Source organism: Columba livia, chromosome 1, assembly GCF_036013475.1.
Source record: "Columba livia isolate bColLiv1 breed racing homer chromosome 1, bColLiv1.pat.W.v2, whole genome shotgun sequence".
Classification (NCBI taxonomy): domain Eukaryota; kingdom Metazoa; phylum Chordata; class Aves; order Columbiformes; family Columbidae; genus Columba; species Columba livia.
The window spans coordinates 68,011,155-68,034,321 of NC_088602.1; the positions used below are offsets into that span (position 1 = coordinate 68,011,155).

The following is a 23,167-nucleotide window of genomic DNA, read 5'->3' on the forward strand; positions in this document are numbered from 1 at the left end:
GCAATATTTCAAACATTTTATTAAATATATATAGAATCTAATGATGTAAAAGTTGCCTCTTCTGTGCAAGCCAGACTTCTACAATGAAAGAAAGGTAGAAAAGGACAGCTTTAGTATGGAACCACACTTCTAGAATAACTTTACAAGCCAGACTCACGTGTCTAGTTTCTTATCTACTTTATTTTCTTGCCATTTTTAATCATTTTTTACCATTTACCCCTCATTTGCAAGTTCTACCTCTACTCATATATCTGTAAAAAGTGCAGATAGCAATGGAGGAACAGAAGCACTTATAGCAGGAAGAAATTATGGATATGGAATTAGACATGGTGTACAATTTGGAGGGACCACTTCAAGTGTCTCCAGACTTGGTGCAGACAATGAAAGTGGACACACGGGACAGGGCACAACTATAATTCATGAACCTTATACATTTCCAGGCCCTTACACAGTACTGAACTGTAGTACTGATACTATATACAATAGTCCCAACTCCTCCCAAAATTTATGTTCAACTTATCAATAGATAAGAAGACTTTCTTGATATTTTTTTCTTCCAGACTGAATTGTGTATGATAGAAAGTGGTTAAACAGCAACACTAAAAAAATGCAGGCACACTGTGCTCTCACAGTCAGTACCACGTTGTAGCATATGCATGAAAAATATGAGTCTTTGAGACTACTGTCTTACAAAACCTGTATTCTCACTGATCACATCTCCATCCTCCTCTGGGAAATTACATATTCCAATCATCTGTTTGGATTTGGCTTTGTTTAAATTTTTCTACTGTACAAATATGACATCTATTGTTTGTGGAAAGCAGGTCAAACAACACTCTTGCTTTTTATTGCATTTTTTTCTTCTTGCTGAAATTTTGATTTTTTACTCTTACTGCTCTCTAACTGCAGCAAAAACAGAAGCCACATATGTGGAGAGGGGGAAATAAAGTTTTATTAAGTACAAAAATGGAACAAAAATGCATTATAAATCTCAGGAATGTCCCATTACCTCAAACAATCATGTGAATTCACTTATAAGTTGACGCGTGCATAATCAGGCAAATCGACACAACTACCATTTACAAAATTCACATTAGCAGCTCCTTTTCTATAGGCACTGGTAAACAGAAAGCAGACATTTCCAAGCCTGAATTACTGAAGTCAGTAATTACTGAAGTCAGTAATTCAGTATGTAAGAGCAATAACAACAACATCTGGTGTTAATATAAGCATACATATCCTTAATTTCCCTTGTTTCCCTTTATCACAGCATGGGCAGTGATGATCCACTATAGAGATTAAATGACTGTGTCACAATATCACTCTGTGCAAAAATACTTGCCCTTTCACAGATATTGAGTAGTTCAATATACTACATTTGAATGCCTATTTTTCTGGTATTCAAACAACTTTGGAGTTAATACTGTTTAGCTTTCAGCCTTCCTTATGTATAGTACTCTGGTACTGTGTAAAATCTCGTCGTGGTCAAATTCCCCATGGTCTCTCAATCTTCAGGGTACAGCTTCCTGAGTTAGAGCAGGTACATGCAGTAACATCATCTCTCCAAGCTAAAGTGAGGGAGCATTCATGGCAAATTCAACCTCAATTTATAGTAGCTGATCCTCCTAGAGCATAGGCTCAGTCCAGAGCTTTTAACAAACCATGTGCACTATCATCTGTATTCACATGCAGACTACACTTGACACTCATATTGTTAGAAAGTACATTGATGACAGCATGTGAAAGACTATGTGGCTGAGGAGGAAGTTTAAAGCCTCAGTTAAGAACCAGGAAAATTACTAACTTTTCTGTCAGCTGTCTGGCCAAGAAATGGATGTGCCCAGTATGTCCAATGGCATTTCTGAAGTAGAGGCAATCATTAGTCCTGCAAAAAAACTGTTAAAAGTGACCTGTGATTACAAGTTACAAGAAACACTGGTAGAGAAGAAAAGAACCTTGGGAAAGATTTGGAAATATAAAGACACATATCTACAGAGCAGAAAATCTCTGCAGTAAAAGCTTAAGCCAGAGAATGGCTTTTGCCTAAGAATCACATTTTAATAGCTCTTTAGTTGCCTGACAGAAAGAGAGAGACCTCTTGGAGCTGATCTGAAGGACACCATAGATGAGTGCTTTATTTATTTGTTCCTTTTCCTCTGCATGTTAACCTGGCAACTGTGTTGTCTCCGTTTTGTAAATCCACATTTAGCCTTTACTTTTACCTGAACTACTGTCAGAATCCATGCTTGATTACGGGATATTTGACAAACAACAAGGTATTTCATTCTCATCAATCCTGAGACATGTCATTGCCATAATACTCAGCATTCTAGATGTGTTCTCAAGTGCACTGAGGAAGTAATGGAGCTCCTCCACTACAGCTGTACAGATTAATTATCCGTGTCAAAGAGAAGTCTCCTCAGAACTAGCATTAGTTGAATGCAAGATGATGATGAAACTGGGCTGAGCCTTGGTGGTCTCCTAGCAAAGTGACAGAAGATCTTCCAAAATGATTCTCCATTGATTTCTCCCCATTCATATTAGTAGGAAATACCATTCCATTTTATCCAGGAATTTTTGTCAGACTTGTATCTTCTGTCAAGCAGGTAATAATAAGGAAGGTTTACCATGGCTTTGAATGGCATTTCTAACTTTGTTTTTGAAAATAATACTAAGTACAAATGTTCCAAAGTCTTAAGAGTATATGTACATACCAGAGATCTTGTTTTCATGTAAATCCCTTACATCCCTCAGCTGAAGGTAGCTCAGGGTACAATGTAGATATCGGTGTCCATGAGCAAAATACTATTATCTCTATCCCGTCCACCTCTTTTCCCTGCCAAAATGATCATTTACTGTATTCTCAGTGGAACAGAAAGTTGGAAACAGTTTTTACCATTCCTCCGAATCACTCACACTTGACTTGTCTAGAACATGTACAAGTCCGTAGTGAATAATGGTAGCCTGATCAAATCTGCCTTACTCTTTCTAACCTCCCTTTTCTCTGTTTTCACTTGATTCTTCTACTTGACACTGCCCAAAGCCTGCATACCAGGCTCTCTGGGGCGGGGGCTGTTTGGGTTTACTCCCAAGCAGGGTCCTTAGGAAATACCAAAATACAAAACCAACAACATCACAATAATAATACTTTGAAAGTACTGATATATTTATTGAAGGGGCCTCAAAAAGTATGCAAGTATAACTAGTATCATTCCACATTATTAGAAAATGTGAAATCAAAATGTTTTGCATTGGGCTTTGTGCTATAAGTCCTAAGCAGAATCAAATTTCTGCTCCTTGTGCAGATTGCTGAGGAAACTCTCTGGGACAGCATTTAGCATTAGGGTTAACATCGTCTTAGCCACTGTAATGGTTTCTACATTCTTCTCAAATCTCAGACTCGGCCTTTTATGAACACTATCTTCCCAAAATAAGTGTGCAGATTGTGTTTTCAAGTAGTTAGCAAAAAGCACAGTTTTTTGCTGCATCTTCTGTCTCCAGAACTGTTATACGAATGCATTAAAGTCACAGCCCTCAGTCCGTGTTTGAGGCCCTTCTGAGCCTAGATCAAGATTATTATAGTGCCCTTTGGTGTTTGTCTTGGTAGGTTTCGCTGGCATCAGGTACCGAAGGTTCTTCCAAAATCTGGAATTCACAGGAAGAGATTTATCTTTTTTCCACTTCACAACCGTCTTTGATGGCAAAAGAGACAGTGATTCTGGCAAGAAATTGTAGTCACTTATAGGCATATATTCAATTAATATGATCTTAGTTTTCCTTTCAACTAGGGCTTTATGCAGTCCACTCTCAAGTTCATATATGGCTCTGTCAGAAACATAGTTCTGGCTCAGTATAATGATTAATCTTCTGCTTTTGTCAATGAATGAATGGATATCATCAACAACCGCTGCAAATTAAAGATAAATGTGTTATTAAACTAAATTGAAAGGATAGGCACTGGATTGACTTATCCTTTAACAATCACAAATGTACCAAAAATGTTCCACTTATAAAGTGACAGCATGTTAGCATCTTGTACCTAAGAAGAAATTAATACACATTACAGATAAAGAGTCTGCAAAAATGAGCTCAGGTATAGACAAAGCTTGTTCTCTGGAGCAGACAAAGCCCACATACAATCTCCAGATATCCTAGACAGCTCCCTGTCTGTAGTCACACAGATAGAAGGTAAAAGCAAAATGTATTTTTCCTCCAACGAGACATATCTTTCCTTTTTCATAACAGATACCATTGGCATGATTCCCCAGAAAGTCGCCAAAATCAACCTCTTTCCAAATATTTAGTAACTCTCAGGTTAGTCCTATCTTTATGTCACCCAAACACCCAAATCTATTGTCAGAAACAGGTTGAGAAGACTAGCATGTGAAGACAGAATGAGTTTCAACAGTGTTTTAGACCCATGACTTTGTCACGACAAATGATGCCTGAATCAAATGGTGATAAACTTCAAACATCCATGCACCAAACTGAATTCTCACATACAACTTCCTGTGCTTGCTTTAGGACCATGGGACAACAAGGTCTACAGAAACCAGAGATCTAGAAAACATGCCTTGCAGGGAAAGGCAGAGCAAACTGCAAGAGTAGTCTAAAGAAGAGAAAACTGAAAGAAGAATTAATTTGACAGAGGTATTGCAACCCACCAAAGGCTCCTGTAAATAGAAGGAAATAGTCTGTTTTCCATATTCACAATGAATCAGACTAGATAAAAAGGAATAAGTTAAAACAATTGCCAGGAAATAAGCCAAATTTTTTGAAATAATCAGGCCAAAAAAATTGGAAAGCCTTTCCTTTAATCCTTAAGGAGAGAGAATAACTGGAAAAAACATGGCTTGGGAGAATTGCGGCATCTCTCAGACTAGAAAAATATGTCAGGAATGGACACAATGAGAGAAGATCTGGCGTTGTGAATGAGGCTGAGTGACTTTATTGTTCTGTGCCTTTAACAATGAAATCCTATTACTCAACTAGGTCTTTTAACTAAATGGGATACCCCATTATCTTTTTTCCAAGCATCTGCAAAAGGCTACCTATCCACAGGTCATTTAGAGAAACAAAATTCCATGTTTTCATTTCTATTTTGTTATGACATCCATTATGCTCACCAAACGGTTTCAAACACCACAGTGAAGATAATATGAGAATAAGAGAATATGAGAACATGAGAATAAATAGTACCAAAGATACCAGCTGCTCTGTGCAGTAAATGTGAGTTCATTCATAGCAGACACCTGCTCTCAGCAATAATAGTATAAGAGCTTTGTGAGACATCTGACCTCTTCTGTGTTGTCATCTTAACTTTCTCTATGCTAGTTTTTTCATCTGTTCATCTTGATTTTGTGTAATTAAAGATAAGTATATGTGTGTAGGTGTATACAAACTCATAAATACATCTATAAAATATGTAAAATGTGCAGTTGAATTTTGCATTCATGTAGTTTGGATCAGATGAAAAATGTAGCATTTCAATGCACAAGACATTTGACAGAATTCCTTCTGATAACAGACTTTTACGTTTGTGTGAAAATGATGTGGCTATTTAATGACAAGAATATTCAATACACTTACCTCCTCCAGGGGATATATCCCTCTCAAATACACACAACTTGTATCCAAAGTTTTCTTCTAATATTGTGGGTAAAATCTTCAAAGCAAATTCCCTCTCTTCTTCACTAGGAGAAATGCAGTCCTTCAGGTAAGACACAAATGCATCATATTCTTTTCCATCTGGAAAGAAATCACCAATTTTTTTCTTGTTAGAAACCATTAGAAGTACAGTATCTGATCCACCATTCTGGGTTTCAAAGTTACTGTCTCAGTAGCAAAACATCTAGAAATTCTTGTTCTTTCCTTTAATACCCTGAACAGTCTTCAAACAAAAAAGAAATCCTGAATCAGTTTAAATTTGATACAAAAGATTCTGATCGCATTTGGCAAATATTTGAAAGTAACATATTATTTCTACCTTAAGGTGCTTTTTTTTAAAAAAAAAAATCAGGTTAATATAACCAGTCCGTTCCACATCTGTGATGATCAAGAAAATGAAGGGAAGCAAAAATGTGTCTGTAACCTGATAAGAATGCTATTTAAGTGATACTGCAAATTTCCAAGTTTATTTTACTCTTTGTCTAAAACTATCAAGTAGTTCTGCAGAATGGGTACTGGGAAAAGAGGATAAACCGATTTATTATTTTAATTATGAGACTATACCATATTTGGTTATGCTTTGATCAGTAATTTACAAAGACAAAACCCAAGACTAATTCAGAGGCCGGGTCTACCACATTGAGCTTCTTCCCCTGTGTTTGTCTGCTCTTACTGCCCCAGGTGTAAACAAACTCACTTTAACACCTGACCATCAAGTTCTTTCACACATTCTTTGCTGTTTCTGCTCACAAAACTCCTGGATTTATATTCTCTCTTCCTCAGAGATGATTGTTTTATAGAACCTGCCAGAAACTAATTTTTAATCTATACACTTATTTCAATGTCAGCATTAGCCATAGCCAAGTCATACCTCCAGCAGTGTCGTCTCTTTTGCATATGTTCCTGTAAAATAGAACTAAGTCGACTCTAAACATGACACAGACAAACACTGCAGCTACAGCAACACACAGAAATAGCACAGCAAGGACCATTCCAGTTGTAAACATGTACACAGGCAGATCTCTGGTGTTCCCTGTAAAACAGAATCCCAGAAAATCACAGCCTTAACGAGAGTATTATGTGACAAAATTACTGTATTCAATACTGATGGCATCTTAAAATCACTCCAAAAAAATCACAATGTTGATGTGAATCCTTTCTTGCTAATACTTCAAGCACATATGCATGCCATTTGTCCTGATGGAGAAGAACTACAGAACATAGATTACTCTAAAAACTGGAGAAACAATCTTGCATGCATTCATACATCCTCCACACACATAAATGAACTGCATATGGGATCAAGACTGACACTACAGACCCTCAGAGAGGTACAGCATCCCAACTGGTAATCAACTACTTTTATGACAAGTTTTTTTCAGATTCTTTATTATTTCCTGTTATCCTCTACCTTTCACCCCTCTCTCATTTGATTCATAAAAGTCCTCAAAGTCTCCTTTAATTTCTTTGGCCAAGATTTTTTTTTCCTTCTGTCTTTGGTCTCTTTCAGGCTTTTTTTTTTCTTTTTTCTTTTTTTTTTTTCATTATTATTCTGTTATTTTTGTATTCTTAGTGCCAAATATAGTTTTTTATCCATTAAATCTTTGTGAAGATTTTATGAAGGCACTGTCAAGTCATGCTCATTGTAGTCTGTATTTAATTTGATTTATTACATGCACCATCTTTTGACTAGTCTGTTTTCACATATTTTCTCCCAGTAAAGCTAGGAAAGGTCTGAGAGAGACGCAAAACAAGAAGGGAATACCCATTTGTCCAGGCTGACTGGAGTATAAATGTTAAGTACTACTATAGGGCAGAGGTCAGCTTTCCATAGCCAGAAAGATAGAGTCCCTGACAAGAGAGAAACCATCAAACAGAACATTTCAGGCATTATCAGGAATATAAAAGATTGATCTTTCAATTTTAGAAAGAGTTGCCTAATAAACAAAGTGATCTAAGCAGCAGACACTGGGCTGCAGCAAGCTTTGGGTAGGTAATCCCCCTGATCCCAACAACCTGGTGAGTAGGAGAGCACAGAGAATGCTCTGCCATGGGATCTAAAGAAGTGCTATGAAGAGGTCTGTCAGCCAGAGCAGAGCTCGGCTTCCCCAGCTGTGTCCAGAGCAGCAGTGGTGGAACTCTGGAGCCCTCACACAGCTACTCTGGCAGATGTAGCAGCAACCCCTGGTACTCCTGTCTCTGAACAGGAGGAATCATCCAGGGGGCTTGTTAGGTCCATCACTAGATGGACCAAGGCCTTCATAAGCACACAGATTTGGAGAGATGTTCTGAAATCAATAACCTGCCCTCAGGATTGAGAAGGCTGGCATGATTAATAACTACATATGAGAAGTATGATTCATAGATTATACCGTACCTTTCTTCAGTTTCACTATTTTTATTTGTGTTCTATCATCAGCTTGCAACATGCAGGTGAAATTATGATGCATGTCCTCATCTGTTACTTTTTTAATCCGTAGTAGCCTTGTGACATAGAACTTGTTTCCCAGCCTGCAACAAGAAATGGTGTTAGGAGAACTATCTGCACAGAAACCTACAGCCAGCCAAGAGGCAGATTTTGATAAAAAAATTCTAAAATAACCTCAGATTCTTTACTGAATTCACAGTTCACAAAGTGCAGGACATTATCACATACAGGTAAAAGTGCAATATTTTCAGGAAACCTACTGTAAGTTTTTGAACTCTTCTTCACATATTGAAGGTTCATTCTCAGGGATACCCAAGCATTTTTCTGGAAACATTTGATTAATTAACCAGTAGAGGCTGGCATCTTCTTGCATATAATAACCTAAGAAACCTGTGCAATTGAGTATTTCTTCCTTACCTAAACAAAGCATAACATGAGAAGATCTAGTTAGAAGTAGCATTCATGTTCACAGTGCAGTAAAACATCATTTTTTCAGGCAACATATCCCACAGGTTGTGCTCCCTTCTGGATTTCATAGCCCCTGCACAGTGTTTCATACATGTTTGACCTGCACTGGTGGTGGCTTCAGCAACCATGCACAGGCCTCACATGCACCCTGTTGCAGAGTGACAATCATCCACAGCTTTCCCTCAGATAAACTCTGTCACAACCAGGAGAGATTAAATAGGCCAGAGCATTTCAGGCTTTAGAGAGCTAGAAGGAGTTCGACTCGATGATCCTTTCGACTGCTTTGTGATTCCTTTCCAAGTTTCCATTATATGATTCTACTATATGAACTAAACTGTGTGCTGCAGGCAGAGAACAGGAGAGGACAACGTACCACCAGTGCCCCAGGGCCAGGTATAAGTAAGTCACTGGTAAGAGGAATTACAACCAATTGATTATAATAGCTGAAGTGTACACTATTCCTTAAAGGAAAAACAAAACCTGTTAGAGCCCCTGCTGCAGTCTCACAGAATAAATTCTCATCCCAGCTTCACCCCTGAAAATCAGCATAATCCTGAATGCGAGAATAAATCACTTAGCCAGTCAGCTACTTTGTACCCTTTCAGAGCACTAATTTGAAGTGACAGGAACCACCCCTTAGAATCTGGTTAATTATAAGAAAGGGCAGAAGTAAAATGACAACTGTATGCTTGGGAGAATAAAGGCAGGAGGCTGCAGCTCTGCAGTGTGAGATCTTATGATTTGCAAGGCATTTTATTTTAAACATTGTCATGAGAAGCTTGACCTGATGCTAGCTGCAACTTTACAACACCATCTCTAGGCTACGCTAGGGAACACATCCATATTGCCCTTTATTAAGCCATAAAAGCTGCATGTTAGTTCTTGTTCAGGTCGTCATACACAAATGCTTTCCAGCAAGCTAGGCCTGCCCAGGAATTCTCTAAAAGCACATGTTATAGGCTGCCTTCCCAAAGTTTATTAGAACTGATGATTCAAGTGGAACTGCTCAAGAACCTTTAAAGCAGGATCCAGCTGAAAATCTGCTCATCTTAGATTCCGACCTTAGAAATCCAAATCACAGTAGTACAGACTGGAATATAGACAGCTGTTTTCAGGGAAATACTACAGAACACCATCTAAGCAATGACAGGTTTGAAAGGCCATCCAAATTTCCCTTGAGTCCCCACCATGGTATCTGTCTCATCACTTCGCCAGGTAGTTCAATGACCTTATGAAATTGTCTCATCAAGGCAGATAAGAGATGGAAGACAAATGATTCATAATAATTTAATGCTGAACCCTATTACTTTCTGAGGGTTGAGGCAAGCGCAGTAAGGAGGAAGAACTGTGCAAGAAAGGTGTACTGGGAGGCTGGGAGACGGGAGGCATCATTGGATTGAGGTAATGCCACTGGAAAAAGGACCTACCTACCAAACGGTATTTGTAGGAAGGAAGGAGGTTCTGGCTGAGCAAATCAGGTACATATATGAGCAATGGAGGAGGTAAAAAGGAGTTTTCAGACTTGGAAAGGAAGGACTGGGTAACCAGATGGGAGAAACCCTCAGGTACAGGAAGGGAAACAGGTAAATTTCTGGGGTTTTTTAAATTAATCAGAGCCTTAGTCACAAAATCCTGCATCCTGCGCCTGACACTGTATGAAGCTTGCAGGCCATGTTATCTAACTACTACTCCTAGCTAGAAGCGCAATCAAGCGTTTGGCTTTTGACAATATAATCAGTTATTTGCAGCAGTGACTGATCTTCATTGTTGCATTACCAGGAGTGTCAGCCTCATACTTCTCATTTCCCTGCAGAATAACATCCTCAGCTGCATCAGGCATTAAGGGGATTATTCATTATTGCTGTTCACAGACAAACTAGATGTCTTTCACACATCACTCTGTAGGATTTGCTGTCTACAGAGTTTGCTGGTTTGTCATCATCACCACATTCTCTTGTTGGTCATAGCAGCAATCTCAGCTTCTGCCTCTGTAAAGGGGTAAATTTAGGGTACTTGTATATCAATCATGGAATACACCAGGGGAAACATAACCAGGTGTGAAGATGCATCAGATGCAGGAGGGTGCATAGACAATTCTTAGTTTGATTACACTTAACCAGACCGTCAACCATAAAGTGATCAGAACAAAAAGCATGTACATGCAGTAGCTACCACAAAGATTCTTGTACTAATTTGATACCTATTTCTGTTTCAATTTCTTCATTGCGTCCGACTATCTCCAAAGTCACAGCCTCTGGTGCATCTAAAACACAAACAAGTATTGCTGTTGAAGTAACAGTTTGCTTACATTCTACCACAAAAAAAAAAAAAAAAGACACATTTGCTTTATTTCTGAAACTCTGGCATTACTGAGTAGTTTAAAACACCGTATGTCCTGTTGAATTTTTTTCACATGTACATATGTACTGTGCAAAATTTAGAATGGTTAGAAATGCTCTTTCCCCGAACTCTTAGTAAGTTTGTACGACTTACTTACAGCAGCTAATTTAAAAAAAAAAAAAAAAAAAAAAAAAACCAAAAAAAACCTGCAGGGAAAACATAATAAATATATTTTCCAAAATTAGTAATATGTCACATAAACTTCTTCTGTTGCTTTTTTAATTTTTGAAATTATTGCCAAATATTTCAGATTCCCCAATTTGATCGCCCTTGTATGTATTTATCAAATGAGAACTGTAATTAAAAATATCCATAGTATGAAGAACCAAAAACCATGCTTAAAAATTATAAAAAGCTTTCTTACCTTCTTCCACTACCAACTTAATTGTACTTGTGCTGTGGTATATCTTTCCTTCATGATGGATTAAAATCTTACAGGTATATATCCCGGAGTGTTGTACTGTTAAGGTTTTAAAATCCAGTTCCCGCTCTGTTTCATTTTCATAGTTCTTACAGTCCTGCATCAATATAGACAGAAAATACTATTCTGTAGTAAACATATATTTAAAACTTTATGGAAGATAAAAATTAATTTTGAAATGAAGTGTCACCATCACTCTTTCAGCGCCTCAATGATATTTATCAGCCTCAAGAGAGGTGGGGACCCTATTTTCAGTTGTGGGCACTTAAATACAACATTTGAACATTTAACGCATTAGAAGTTGAGAACACTGCAATTCTAACCAAGTATCTGATTATAAAAATATTGTATCAGGAATCTAAAGGCAATCGTGTTTTTTTTCAAAATAATGGGTTGGGTCTGTAGACTAGAAGTGCTTGTGGATACAAGTTGTCTAGACAACTTTCAGGTTAAAATAAGATGCCCCGACAACAGGGAAAGTGACCATCTCAGGGAGTGAAAAGAGTTGGACTCACATTGGCTTACTCTCCCTATCCCCCAAAACTAACTCTGGTTTGTTGTTACTTTTTTTTTTAGTTTGTGGCACATGCCAAGATAAATGTCCTATGAAAACCCACCAATATTTGGTTCTGGTCTGAATTACCTTAAATTAAGAAGAGAAGTGATCACTGCTGGAAATTATCCAGAGAATGGGCATTTACTGGATGTGTATGCTTACTACCAGGCTCTTATACAAAAAGGAATGTGTGACTATCCCTGTTTTATCTCAGCTTAAGGTGTGATAGGAAGACTTCAAAAATTTTCACCCAGTCAACCCCTGAAGGATATTTAGGCACAGGGGCAGCTGCTTCATCTGTCTCACACAATATTAGGCATTAAAATATTAAGCATCAGTATACTCAGCTTAGCCATGAGAGAGGTCAGTCTGGGGTATGGTCCTTTACTAAGGGAAACACATCCACCTATGGCCCTGTCCATCAATAGTTCCATCCTCCCAGGTCCTGAAGCACAAGGAAGCAGGACTGGGGCTCATTCTGCCTGACAGAATCCAGATGCCCATACTTAAGCTGTCAAAATCCTTTCCTGAAACTGATTCAACACAAGAGTATCTGTTACTTCAACCAAGACACCTGAGAGGAATACAGAGCACTGGTCAAGATGATGTATAGGGTCAGGGTGGAAGAAACCTATTCAGGGTGCTTCATCCAACGGCTGAGTACATCACCTAACAGTTATTAGGTTGGTGCAAAATGAATTGCGGTTTTTGCATTGTTGAAATTTGCCGTTTGATATTGGAATACATTCTTAAATAAATGTGGTTATGTCACACATTCTAATGCGTTTTTCTCGCTTTATGTTTTTTTGCTACTAACTTATTACTTACTGTTTATTTTGTATTTATTTTAGACTGTGAAAATTATGTTAGACAAAAAGCAAATTTAAGCAATTTTCTTGTTCAAGTTCAAAATGGGTCATAAAGCAGCAGAGAAAACTCACAACATCAACAACGCATTTGGCCCAGAAACTGCTAAAGAACATACAGCACAGTGGTGATTCAAGAAGTTTCTATAGCAAATTATTTGAGTGACACTGTTTCACTAATTACCTTGTACCATGTTATGCTGTCATTTTCATTGACAGACAAATCACTGCATTTCAGTGAATAACCAGTTCCAGCATTTTTAGTTTCTGTGGTTAAATGATTTCTGTTGAAACAGCTGCTTTTATTTCTTTCAAGTACATTCAAGGTCCACTTTTGAATTGTGAAATTTTGTTTTCCATTGCTATGAAAAAAAATAGTAAAATCAGTTGTAGGAGCTTTTTAAAGGAATGTAACTCAGTGAGTCATGCAACAAAACACAAAGTCTCTAACATAACTGTTAAGTAAAAAGTACATCTACAGTGACCTAATTATTTATATTCCCCTTTATTACTTTTCCACCCAAAAGTATATGTTATTTCTCATGACAAAATAGATTATCTAAACTGAATCATCTATCATAAAACAGTTGGCAATAGTTCTATCTATAAAATATGACACGATATACTATAATGTCCAGAACAAAAATGCAACAATCTGTGGCATCATGTATAGATACAAGTTAGTATAAAAGAGTTTTAGGACCTTCAATAAGCTAGTGATTTTGCAGGTTTAATCTCCTATACATTGCTAATGTTTAAAGCAGAAAGTGAAAAATATAACTGTAAAATATGTCAAAGATGGGCAACTCTGCTGTTGTTCACAAAACAGTATTATTCATTGTTGTATCCTGTGCAGTCACTGATATTCTGGAAATATTTCTGAATCATGCAAGTCTCATGAACTACAGAATCACTTATGGACTCAAGCATGTCTGCAAAATAAGGCATTTTGGAAAGGATACATTTCTTTGTCTTTTGGTCTGCTCTGATCAGAGATACACAGTAGGTGGCCAAACCAGGTTGACTGGAAGAGCCAGGTACTACCTCTTCTAAAGCAGAGTCATCATGTCCCATGCAGCCTTTATAAAAGATCAGGTGAATATGCTCCAAAAATTCTTCTTTTGAATACCTAGGAGCTGACCATTCTTATTCAGATATCTATAATGCTCTATCATAATATTCCTCTAGAGAATCACATTATAGGTGTGAGTAATTTCATTGCTAGATACATCCAAATACATGGCTACCAAGGGAAAAGAAGCTGGAGGACTTCTGGCTCAAGACTGGCAAAGGTGGCCTGATTTTATGGGCTCAAGAGAAAGTCATATGCTACTATAAGTTAATGGGTAAAAATTCTCAGTTATTGCATAAAGCCCTCTTTTTTTACTGAGCAAGTAGAGTCTGACAAAGTAAAAGTAGCAATCACAGAGTATTTCCCTTCTGTGTCAGTCATATCTTCATAAATATGTTTGAATCTTTCTTTCTGTCTCCAAGAACAGAAAAGAAACCACTCCCAGGAAAACTGAAACTGGTAAAATTCATTTTGATGAGAAGGGCTAAGGGGACAAAGCAGTTGAAAAGGAGAAGCAAGCCTGATGAGCATATCAGCTTAAATGCTATTCATGACTGACATGCGTTTTACTGTTTACAAGACTCAGAAGAACTATTAGGACTTCATTTATATGATGAATTTAGACGAGGTTTTAGGTTGGGGTTTCCTTCCATTTGAAGTTCCCCAAGCAGATGTATTTATGTGTTTTGTTCAACCTCTTTGCATTGTAGCCATTTTTCAGCCCACGCAGGTGCTCCTTGTTCTCCTTACTCACTTGAGATATTCTTTATTCATAAATTGCAATTGACTAACTAAATCAAAACATACTGGTTTGGTTCCACAATCAGTTAACTGTGGTGTCATAAACAGGAAAAATGTTATCAAAACTTCCCCATCAGAGATGTACTCATATGGGTATTCATGGTGGGTGGAGTCCATCTCACCTATTCTTCAACATCATACTTACTCATTTGAATCAGATCTACTAATCACAGTCAGCAGTGGGACCACAACCAATAGTCACCATTTTAAAATGCAGTTTACATGACCTATTTTATGTGTTCAGTTTAGGACAAGGTAATGTCTGCCCCAGAAAGCCCTCTCTCCCCCTGGCAATAAAGGTACCTAACACAAGTAGCTTAGATGTAGACAGAAACATTAGATCCAATTAATTCCACTGATTCTATGCGCTTCTTTAGACCATCACACTAGTGTCTGAATACTGCTGGAGAAGCAATTATACAATTAGCCATAAAATACATATTATTTTATTTTCTAGATTCAGCAAATGGAAGAAAATAATAAATAATAAAGCCACATGTTCTCCTCAGCACTGTCACTCCAAAAAGGCTTTCTTTTGTGATCTTATTTGGTGAAATCACTTCAACAAACATGAGAATTTCACCTGAAGTGGGTAATGGTATTCCATCTAATGAGCCAAAGTCTAGAAAGGAGCAGGTCCCTGGAAGGTGACAAAACCACACCTGTGAAAACTAAGATGAATTTGGCTTACATAATTTCTAGCTGCCTGCCATATACATGATTTTCAGGGAAAAAAAAAAAGGTACATTAAATTACACTGTTTAAACTGCTAGTGTCTGAGCTGTTATATTTCTACCCTACCTTTCATTTGCTGAGACTTTTTAATGGTAATTTTTGGGGAACAAAACCACTCGTGGCTTAATAGCCTTTCAATTTCCCCCCTTCCCCCGCTCCAAACCCACCAAGAAGGAAAAAAAAAATAGCTTGGCTGTGGAGAGGTTACATGGAAGTGAAAGCCCTTAAAGAATATAAACCAAGTTTACTGGATACATAACCAACTCAAAGCCATCCATTATCTACTTCATTGCAACAAGCCGGTCGTATCTCAATATTTCAATTTACAGGAAGAAACTGACACTCTGCTTTCCAAATTCCAGTATGAGCTCTAAACGTGTGTGTGTTCCCACTGCTTTCAGCTGCTCTAAACACTTTGGAAAAGTGAGCAGTATTAGCATCTTAAAACATATCATGTGTTTATCACGGATCTCTGTACTTTCATTTTCTTCAGGAACCTTTGAGTTCTCTCAGTTTCAGGGTAACAAACACAGAGCGCCCAGATGACCTGCTTTCTTGTAATCTGGTTTTTCATTTGATAACCACAGGATACAAGTAAAGAAAAAAACCACACAAATTAGAAATCCTGCCAAAGGTGTGACATGGTTTTTCTGCTTAACACTCCCATTGCAAGTGGATATGAAAGCCTTTGTTTTCAAGAAATGTTGCTGCAGATGGAGACACTCAGGCTTAAGGGTGATGTTTATTCCTGAATGTATATCCTAAGTCTACTATACTAACAAACACACATGAACACATCAACACAAACATACATATGCTTTAGCTATCTACGTTACGTGCCTTCATTCTGATCCTAACAGAAAAATTAGTATCTGTATGGACCTAAAAGATACTTTGGGGAAAAAAAGAAGTCATTTCAGACTTGTCAAAAAACTTTTTTTTTTCCAAAATAAAAATGCTTTCTTTCAAAACTGAGTTTTAAAATGTAGTAGCGTAATGTAGTCTTAGAAAATGAAACAAAAAAGCAGAAAATCAAAACTCTTAATTCCAAATGAATGCTTCGATGCACACAAAACCTTTCATCTGAGTTTCTTGCTTAAGCAAATCGAGACATTTCACAAAGGATTCAGACATTTTTGTGTTTTCCAACAGATACTTATTTCAACAAATTTCATCCTAGTAGTTTTACTTAACGTCCTTTCCTGTCATCTCCTTCTTCTACACATTACGCTGTATCCCTCAGTTTTGAAGTATACATTTTTTTCATACTCATCTTACAGAGTTGTTGTAATTTACTGTGGATTTACTGTCATTATTCCAAGTCCTTAAAATAAATAATCACAAAACTGCAGGGATTGTGAATTAAGGTGGCGTTATCACAGCTTCCCTCTCTTTTGTCCTTTATTTTAGACTTCTTACAACAACCTCCTTCAGTAGCCTGGCAATTCAGGTGTGCTCACCACATGCATTTTATACCCTGGTTAGGTGCTGGCAGTAGACCGAGTTGTTAGATGTAATAGCTTTTTAGCTCTATATTTAATGAAGTGACCATGTAGACGACTGATCAAGGCCATCAATAAGACTAGAATTTAAAGCCTAATTCAGACTTGACATGAAAAGTAAAGGTTCATGACAACAACCAAGTCTATGTCAGGTATTATCTAATGTTAACACATTCTGTTTGCACAGAAACCAGTTCAGCTATGCCACTCTGTGTTTGTTACTTTATATACAATTAGACCACTTGGCTGCCTCCTAGCATGAGACCCACTCAACACAGTAGGAAGAGCAAGTCTGGTGGAGAAGACAAGCAAATGTTTCCTTTCACTTGGCAGTGGACGGAAGGGTTACCCAGCATTCATTTTGCTTAGGTAATTAATCAGAAGCCAGCAGAAATGCTACCAGCCTTATCAAAAGGTTTACAGAACTTTTTAAAAGCTGCAACTGCCTATAGCTATTTGTAAATATTGTAGGTCTGCCTGGATGGTTATTGTGAAATGATACGGGAAATGACAGTAGAGTTAATGCAGTTCCCTGCACCTTCTTTTTGTGGATGCCACTAGCAATACAAAGCAAGACAAAGCAATAAGCTTCTTCAGAGACAAGTGTGAAGGCAAGATATTCACCCACCGCTTGGGTACCCACCTGTGAGTGACAGAGTAACTCCCAGAGTCAGTGAGTTCAGCTGGCCAGAACTCCAGAAAATTCTTTTGGGAAACATTTCTGTGTGTTTGCTTTATCAGTTGCTGCTTTCCAGTGTTTTCTTTGTACCAGTTTATTGTGTATGCTTCTTCCTGAAAATGTTCTTGCCTTGACTCAAGATAACAAAGGAAAAAATATTCCCCTTCCAATACATCAATGGAGGTACGAAGTGGACACAGCTTCTCTTCAGAGAAAGTCAAGAAAAAGATACATTAGGGAACCAAGTGCTCCTTTCAGAAAATTACATTAACTTGGCATTAAAGTGATTTGCCGTGCCACTGGTCTTTTATAAAGTGTGTTTCCTTTAGCAGAGTAGTTTGGCAGTATGTATTATTCCAGTAATATTTATTTCAGTCTAAGAATACAGTTTTCCAAGTCTTTATTCTACCTCACCCAAGAAAAACAGAAGGAAAAGGAGCGTGAAAAACCTCACATTTCCCTAAGATTCTTTCATGTGGGCCCAAGAGTGTCAAAATCAAATGGACACAAATGGCAGAATCTGGCCTCACTTTACATTAAAGAAGTGGCCACAAGTGGAAGGGAAAAGGATAAATTTTTACATATGGTTTGACTTGTCAAATATGGCTAATCCTCAGAACTGGCCAGTTACCACAGAAGTAGAGATACTATGGATTAAAATCCGCATTTCCTTATCTTCTGAATTAAAACTAAGTGATTATATGGCTATATTTCTTAAAAAAAATCAGATCTCTTTAGAAAAAGTGCCTTGGAATGAGATTATTTGTGTAAAATTTAGTCTCAAAGTCTGCTTTTCCAATCAAATTTCCCAAATGTACCTTTGCTTACAGAAGTCATAATAACTACAGACAAGTGGCCATGGTCTAGCATTAATAGTCAGGCATAAAATAAGCCTTTGGTCTCTATTCCTCCTGAGGTTCTCAGAGATTATTATTGTTTAGCAAAAATTGTGACCACACTTCTGAATGGCACAAAAAGCAGCAGACTCATTCTGTTCCCTGCTGTGGCTCTTCATACAGCCATGCTCCCATACAACATCATCAGGTGTTTCCAGGTAGCATTTCTGCTTATTTTACTTCATAATTTGGGTATTTTGAACCAAATTTCCCAAGTCTGGAGCTGGGCTGAAATTGCCAAAACTTTTAATATTATTGTTTTTGTTTAGCTGCAAAACACAAAATTTCCCCACTGTAAGCAACTGTCAAGAAGGTGTCACATATTCAGCAAATATTTTGAAGCTTCTACTGTTGAAATGAGGATTTATACTTACCAGTAGCACATTGAATTATAAAGATGGAAAAAAAAATCATCAGAGTCATTTTCTTGAGTTACTTCTCACTTCTTTTCCAAAAAAAATGAAACTGAAGTTTCAAGTTCTTGCTTGTACTGAAAGCTTAAGAAAAACAGATTCAAAATTCATCACAAGTGCAGTGAAACAGATTCTTTTGAGCATGTGAGCAGTGTAACTATTGCCTGGCACTGAAGAGGGTTTTCCAAATGGAAAGTTAGACAACATTATCATAACAACTATTTTCATACATCACATAATGTATCTTGATTTTTCTTGAAATGTTTATTTTAAATTCAGAAAGCACTGCAGAGTTTCCTTCCCTCATCTTCTTGTTCACTAGATGTATTTCACATTTCTAATTAAACTAACAATCTTATAGAAGTTCTCCAACTTAGATCCCAAGCCGGTAAATGACTACCATGGGATATTACAGTGCTTTTTTCTCCACAGAGTATAAATTTTGCAAGACTGAACATTATAGAAACAGCTAATAAAAACCTCCCTTGCCTCCAATGAGAACAGCACAATGTTGATCTATTTGATATCTCGATGGCTAATTTTGAGCCTGTTGGAGAACAAGGTCTACAATTTTGTCATACACTTTTGTCTATGGAACCAATAAGCAGCAGCTGAGAGTACTAGCATTTCCACTGAGGGGGAGAAGATGAAGAAGCTCATATTCAATTGCTTTATCTTCAGTCCACTGTGTTTTCAAACGTAAAGGGAGAACAGCACTAAATAATACCAGCGTGGAGTATCTTCTCTGAGTTCCTCAGAACAGTGGGTTAACTGGAAACCAAAGGCAGAGCCAATCCTAAGACTGTGCCTCAGTTTTGCTTACAAATAAACAGATTAGGTGCATAGTAAGCCCAGATCAAACTCTGCAGCCAAGACAGACAACCTGGCTTAGTCACTGACCCAAACATGCATTGACAAATGGGACACACACAGACGAGACGTATTTCACAGAGAGGTGTCAAAAGTAATTGCCTTAGCATTCTATTTGGTTAGTTTTATTACCTAAACTTCTTGCAATCTGAGAAAGTACATACTTACTGTTTTAAGAGACTACTCTGAGATTTACAGTCAGAAAATTCCCATGATGTAAAGCAGCCAGAAGCAGGAGGCTACTGCATTTCCAGCAATATTCCAGAATGGCATCAAAATGTGTAGCTGCTCTCCCTCTCCTATCATCCTCCCTAGTTCATTGCAAGTATGTCATCATCCCATGAATCACTGTAAAGAAATGAAAGAACTGTTTCACATCCCCTTTTTCAGATTGACTGGTAGGCAGATCCCAATTTAGAAAGCAGCTAAAAGAAGCTGGATGCTGAGTACTGCAGCAAGTAACTTTAAAGGGTCATATAGTAAACTTGTCAGACCTGCTTTCAGTTCCCTTGTACATATCGAGATTCAAACTGCTACACTTTATAAGGAAAGAAGGGCCTCTCTCTTTATTTTCATTTCTTGATTTTACTTTTCATTTTTCACCCTACCACATCCAGAAGAAATACAGTTGTTGCAGACTATGAAACTATGATCCACTACATCAAGATAAAATCATTTATCACCATATTTTTAATTCTAAATCACATTCTTTGTTGGCACATCACATCAGCATATAGTGGAAGTTTTAATGAATGCAGAGCAGAACCCTTCATTTTTTTAACAGAGATTAAAGAATACAGTATAATGCAAGATACTTCGTGATTACCAGGTTTGAGATTAGTGGCTACTATTATCAAGAAAAACACATGTCCCTAATCTTACTATCACACTGCTGTTGAATCTGATCAATTTGTATCAAATTGTTCCACTCCAGGCTAACAGTATTTACATTTGAGTCAAATTGTTTGCATAGTCTTTGATGAAACATTAGGAGTACTGGGTGGGGGAAGAAAAAAAAAAAAGTTTTGGGAAATTATATAAAGAGGTTCTTCAAGGAACAAAACAATATTTTTCATTTTCAGAAAGAGCGAGATATTGTAAAATGAAGGCAAGGATTCTCTGCCTAAGAAAGGACTACAGAAATACTCCATAGGCAAGATGTTATGGCAATAGTGAGGAATGACAGTTTCCACAACAACAACAACAACAACAAAAGTATAAAAAAAGTTGTCTACAAGGCCCAAAGTGACAATAGCTTTAAGCATGTTTTTTTCAAATTTCCTACTTGTTTAAAGCCACAGATGGAATTTGAATAATGAAAAATGGGGTTCTTAAAATCATTGTGCCATTGTGAGGCCAACAAAATCTTTAAACAAACTAAAGGTTAAAGTTCTATTAAGTGCATTAATGATACCTCACCAACTAGACAATTGTGTCTATTTTGCATCATTATAATTATTCCTCACTTTCCTGGAATCACCAGAAGATTTTGGAATTAAAGTGGGCTGGTACATCGATGTGACCTTCAATTTTGGTCAAGTAACTTGCTTGATTGACACTTTTGGAAACCTGAATTTGGTCCCAAAGTGTTGTTAGTTCCTTTTTTAAAAACCAACAGACTCTTCTGAACATCAGACTTTTTGAACAAATATTTTAGAGTCAAGGGAGGAAAGTACTCATTTTGCCTCTTTAAGGATGGCTTTTAGTGGAATTTAAATATTTTTCAAATATGACCATACAGTGCAATAATTCATGTAATATTCACAAAGGAAATTATAAGGTCTAGCAAACAGTTGCCTTAACCATACTAGGTCTAAACACCATTCTGTCGGGGCTGCTATTTATTAGTTAAAATGAAAATCCATCTTCATTTCAAACAACACAATTGAAGTTGTTTACTCACTATGCAAGTCTTGCCAGGTGGAAAGCTGACTCAGAGGCAGTCTTTTGAACTCCAGAGTTACACCTTGCACTTTTAAATCTTCTGAACCTAATTCATCACTGAGTAATCTCTCTTGATAAGTGAGTAAATACATAGAAAACTCAGTCTGGAAAACCTCCTGGAAAAAGAAGAGTGGAATTTCTCATTTCATGAACTGTTGACTGCAGGGAGGAAAATGGAAAAGGTAGATGTGAGAAATTAATTTTTAGAAGCGTTAATGGAGAAGTAATAACAAATTGCAAGTATTAACTTTTCTAAATGAGGCATTTGACAGCTAGCACACAAATGTTTTAGGAACCTTCTTTTGCTGCTACTATGTACAATAGCGCTTTAAGGAGCCCGTCGTGCTCCCAAACCACCTAGGTGTGAGGGAAAGTACCGGGACAGCCCGAGGAGGACGACTTTGCAGTGCCAGTGAGGGGCTGTGTGTTGAAATCAGCCCTTTTCAGAGCTAAATTATTTATGGTAACTCTCTAATAAAGAAAAAGTATGTCACGGGCCGGGGAGAGAATCGGGAGAGGTGCCGAAACAGGCATCTCGGGGGAGCGCGGCGCAGCGCAGTGGGCAGAGGAAGCGCGGCGGGGAAGGCAAGGCTGGGGGGACAGGCAGGGTTGGGGACAGGCAGAACCGAGGGGCAGGTAGGACTGAGGGATAGGCAGGAGCGAGGGATAGGCAGGATTGAGGATAGGCAGGGTTGGGGATAGGCAGGACCGAGGGATAGGCAGGACTGAGGGACAGGCAGGGACTGCCGCCCCCTAGTAGGCTGTCCGAGCGGGGCTGGAGAGATGGAGCTGGCGAGGCAAAGGAGGGACTCCCTACACACACTCGCACACTCGCAGAGATACCCTGATCACAGGCGCTCGGGTCCTCCGAGGGATGGAAGAAGGAGCTGCCTGCACCTAGACATCACCTCCCCAGCCCACCTGCCCTACTTCTGTCCTCCCCTGGCCGCCCCGCTGCGCCCGGACCCTACCTGGCAGGGGCGCTCGGCGGGAGCTCCGCTCCTCTCCGCGCCGCACCGCCCCTTCCTGTTCCCGGGTGCGGTGACCCGCGCAGGGGCCGCGGGGTCGCTTTCCAGTTTCGCTGGAAAGAAGCGCTGCCCGGTGCCGCAGCGGGGGCCGGGCAGCAGCGCGGTGAAGGCGGCTCGAAATGTTACCGGTCTGACAAAGAGTGCTGTGCTGTCACCTGGTCGTGGGTGAAACCGAGAGATTAGCCCGCCACGAGCAAAGGGAGTGAAGCTCAACTCTTCTAGGAGATGTGGGTCTTCCCTCTCACAACCTTGCGGAGGAAAAAGAGGCGTAAGTAGGTGATGTCTTCAGTCACCTTTAGAGCCGAAACGCCTCTTCCTCTGCTTTTCTGCTGAATGCCCATCGCGGGACTTTTTCCAAGAAGTGTGATGGAAGTAGGATGGGGGTTTAGGAGCTCATATATTAAGCTAAATGTAGCAACTT

The 23,167-nt window shown here is 38.4% G+C and overlaps 1 protein-coding gene across 3 annotated transcripts; it reads right to left on the reverse strand.

The window, feature by feature from the left end:
* Positions 1–930: 930 nt before the first annotated feature.
* Positions 931–23,167, reverse strand: IL18R1 (interleukin 18 receptor 1). Of its 3 annotated transcripts, none has more exons than XM_065060918.1 (13): positions 22,690–23,167; positions 21,678–21,834; positions 19,943–20,122; positions 18,866–18,988; positions 17,560–17,800; positions 12,991–13,168; positions 11,328–11,481; positions 10,764–10,826; positions 8,356–8,512; positions 8,045–8,178; positions 6,539–6,700; positions 5,590–5,748; positions 931–3,645 (listed from the first exon to the last, which is right to left on the reverse strand). In XM_065060918.1, the coding sequence occupies exons 4-13, from the start codon at positions 18,912–18,914 to the stop codon at positions 3,620–3,622; spliced, it is 1,323 nt and encodes a 440-aa protein (XP_064916990.1). In that variant the 5' UTR covers positions 18,915–18,988; positions 19,943–20,122; positions 21,678–21,834; positions 22,690–23,167; the 3' UTR covers positions 931–3,619. The 3 variants fall into 3 exon arrangements, with proteins under 3 accessions (XP_064916990.1, XP_064916980.1, XP_005504718.2); XM_065060908.1 differs by having other exon boundaries at positions 931–3,907; positions 22,902–23,165; XM_005504661.3 differs by having other exon boundaries at positions 931–3,907; positions 22,690–23,165.

Coding starts and splice junctions, on each gene's coding strand:
- IL18R1 (XM_065060908.1), bottom strand. CDS start 18,914: ATGACTCTGATGATTTTTTTTTCCATCTTTATAATTCAATGTGCTACT. Junction 11,482..12,990: donor ACAGCATAACATGGTACAAG/GTAATTAGTGAA, acceptor ATATTGATGCAG/GACTGTAAGAACTATGAAAA. Junction 10,827..11,327: donor TAAGTTGGTAGTGGAAGAAG/GTAAGAAAGCTT, acceptor TTTGTGTTTTAG/ATGCACCAGAGGCTGTGACT.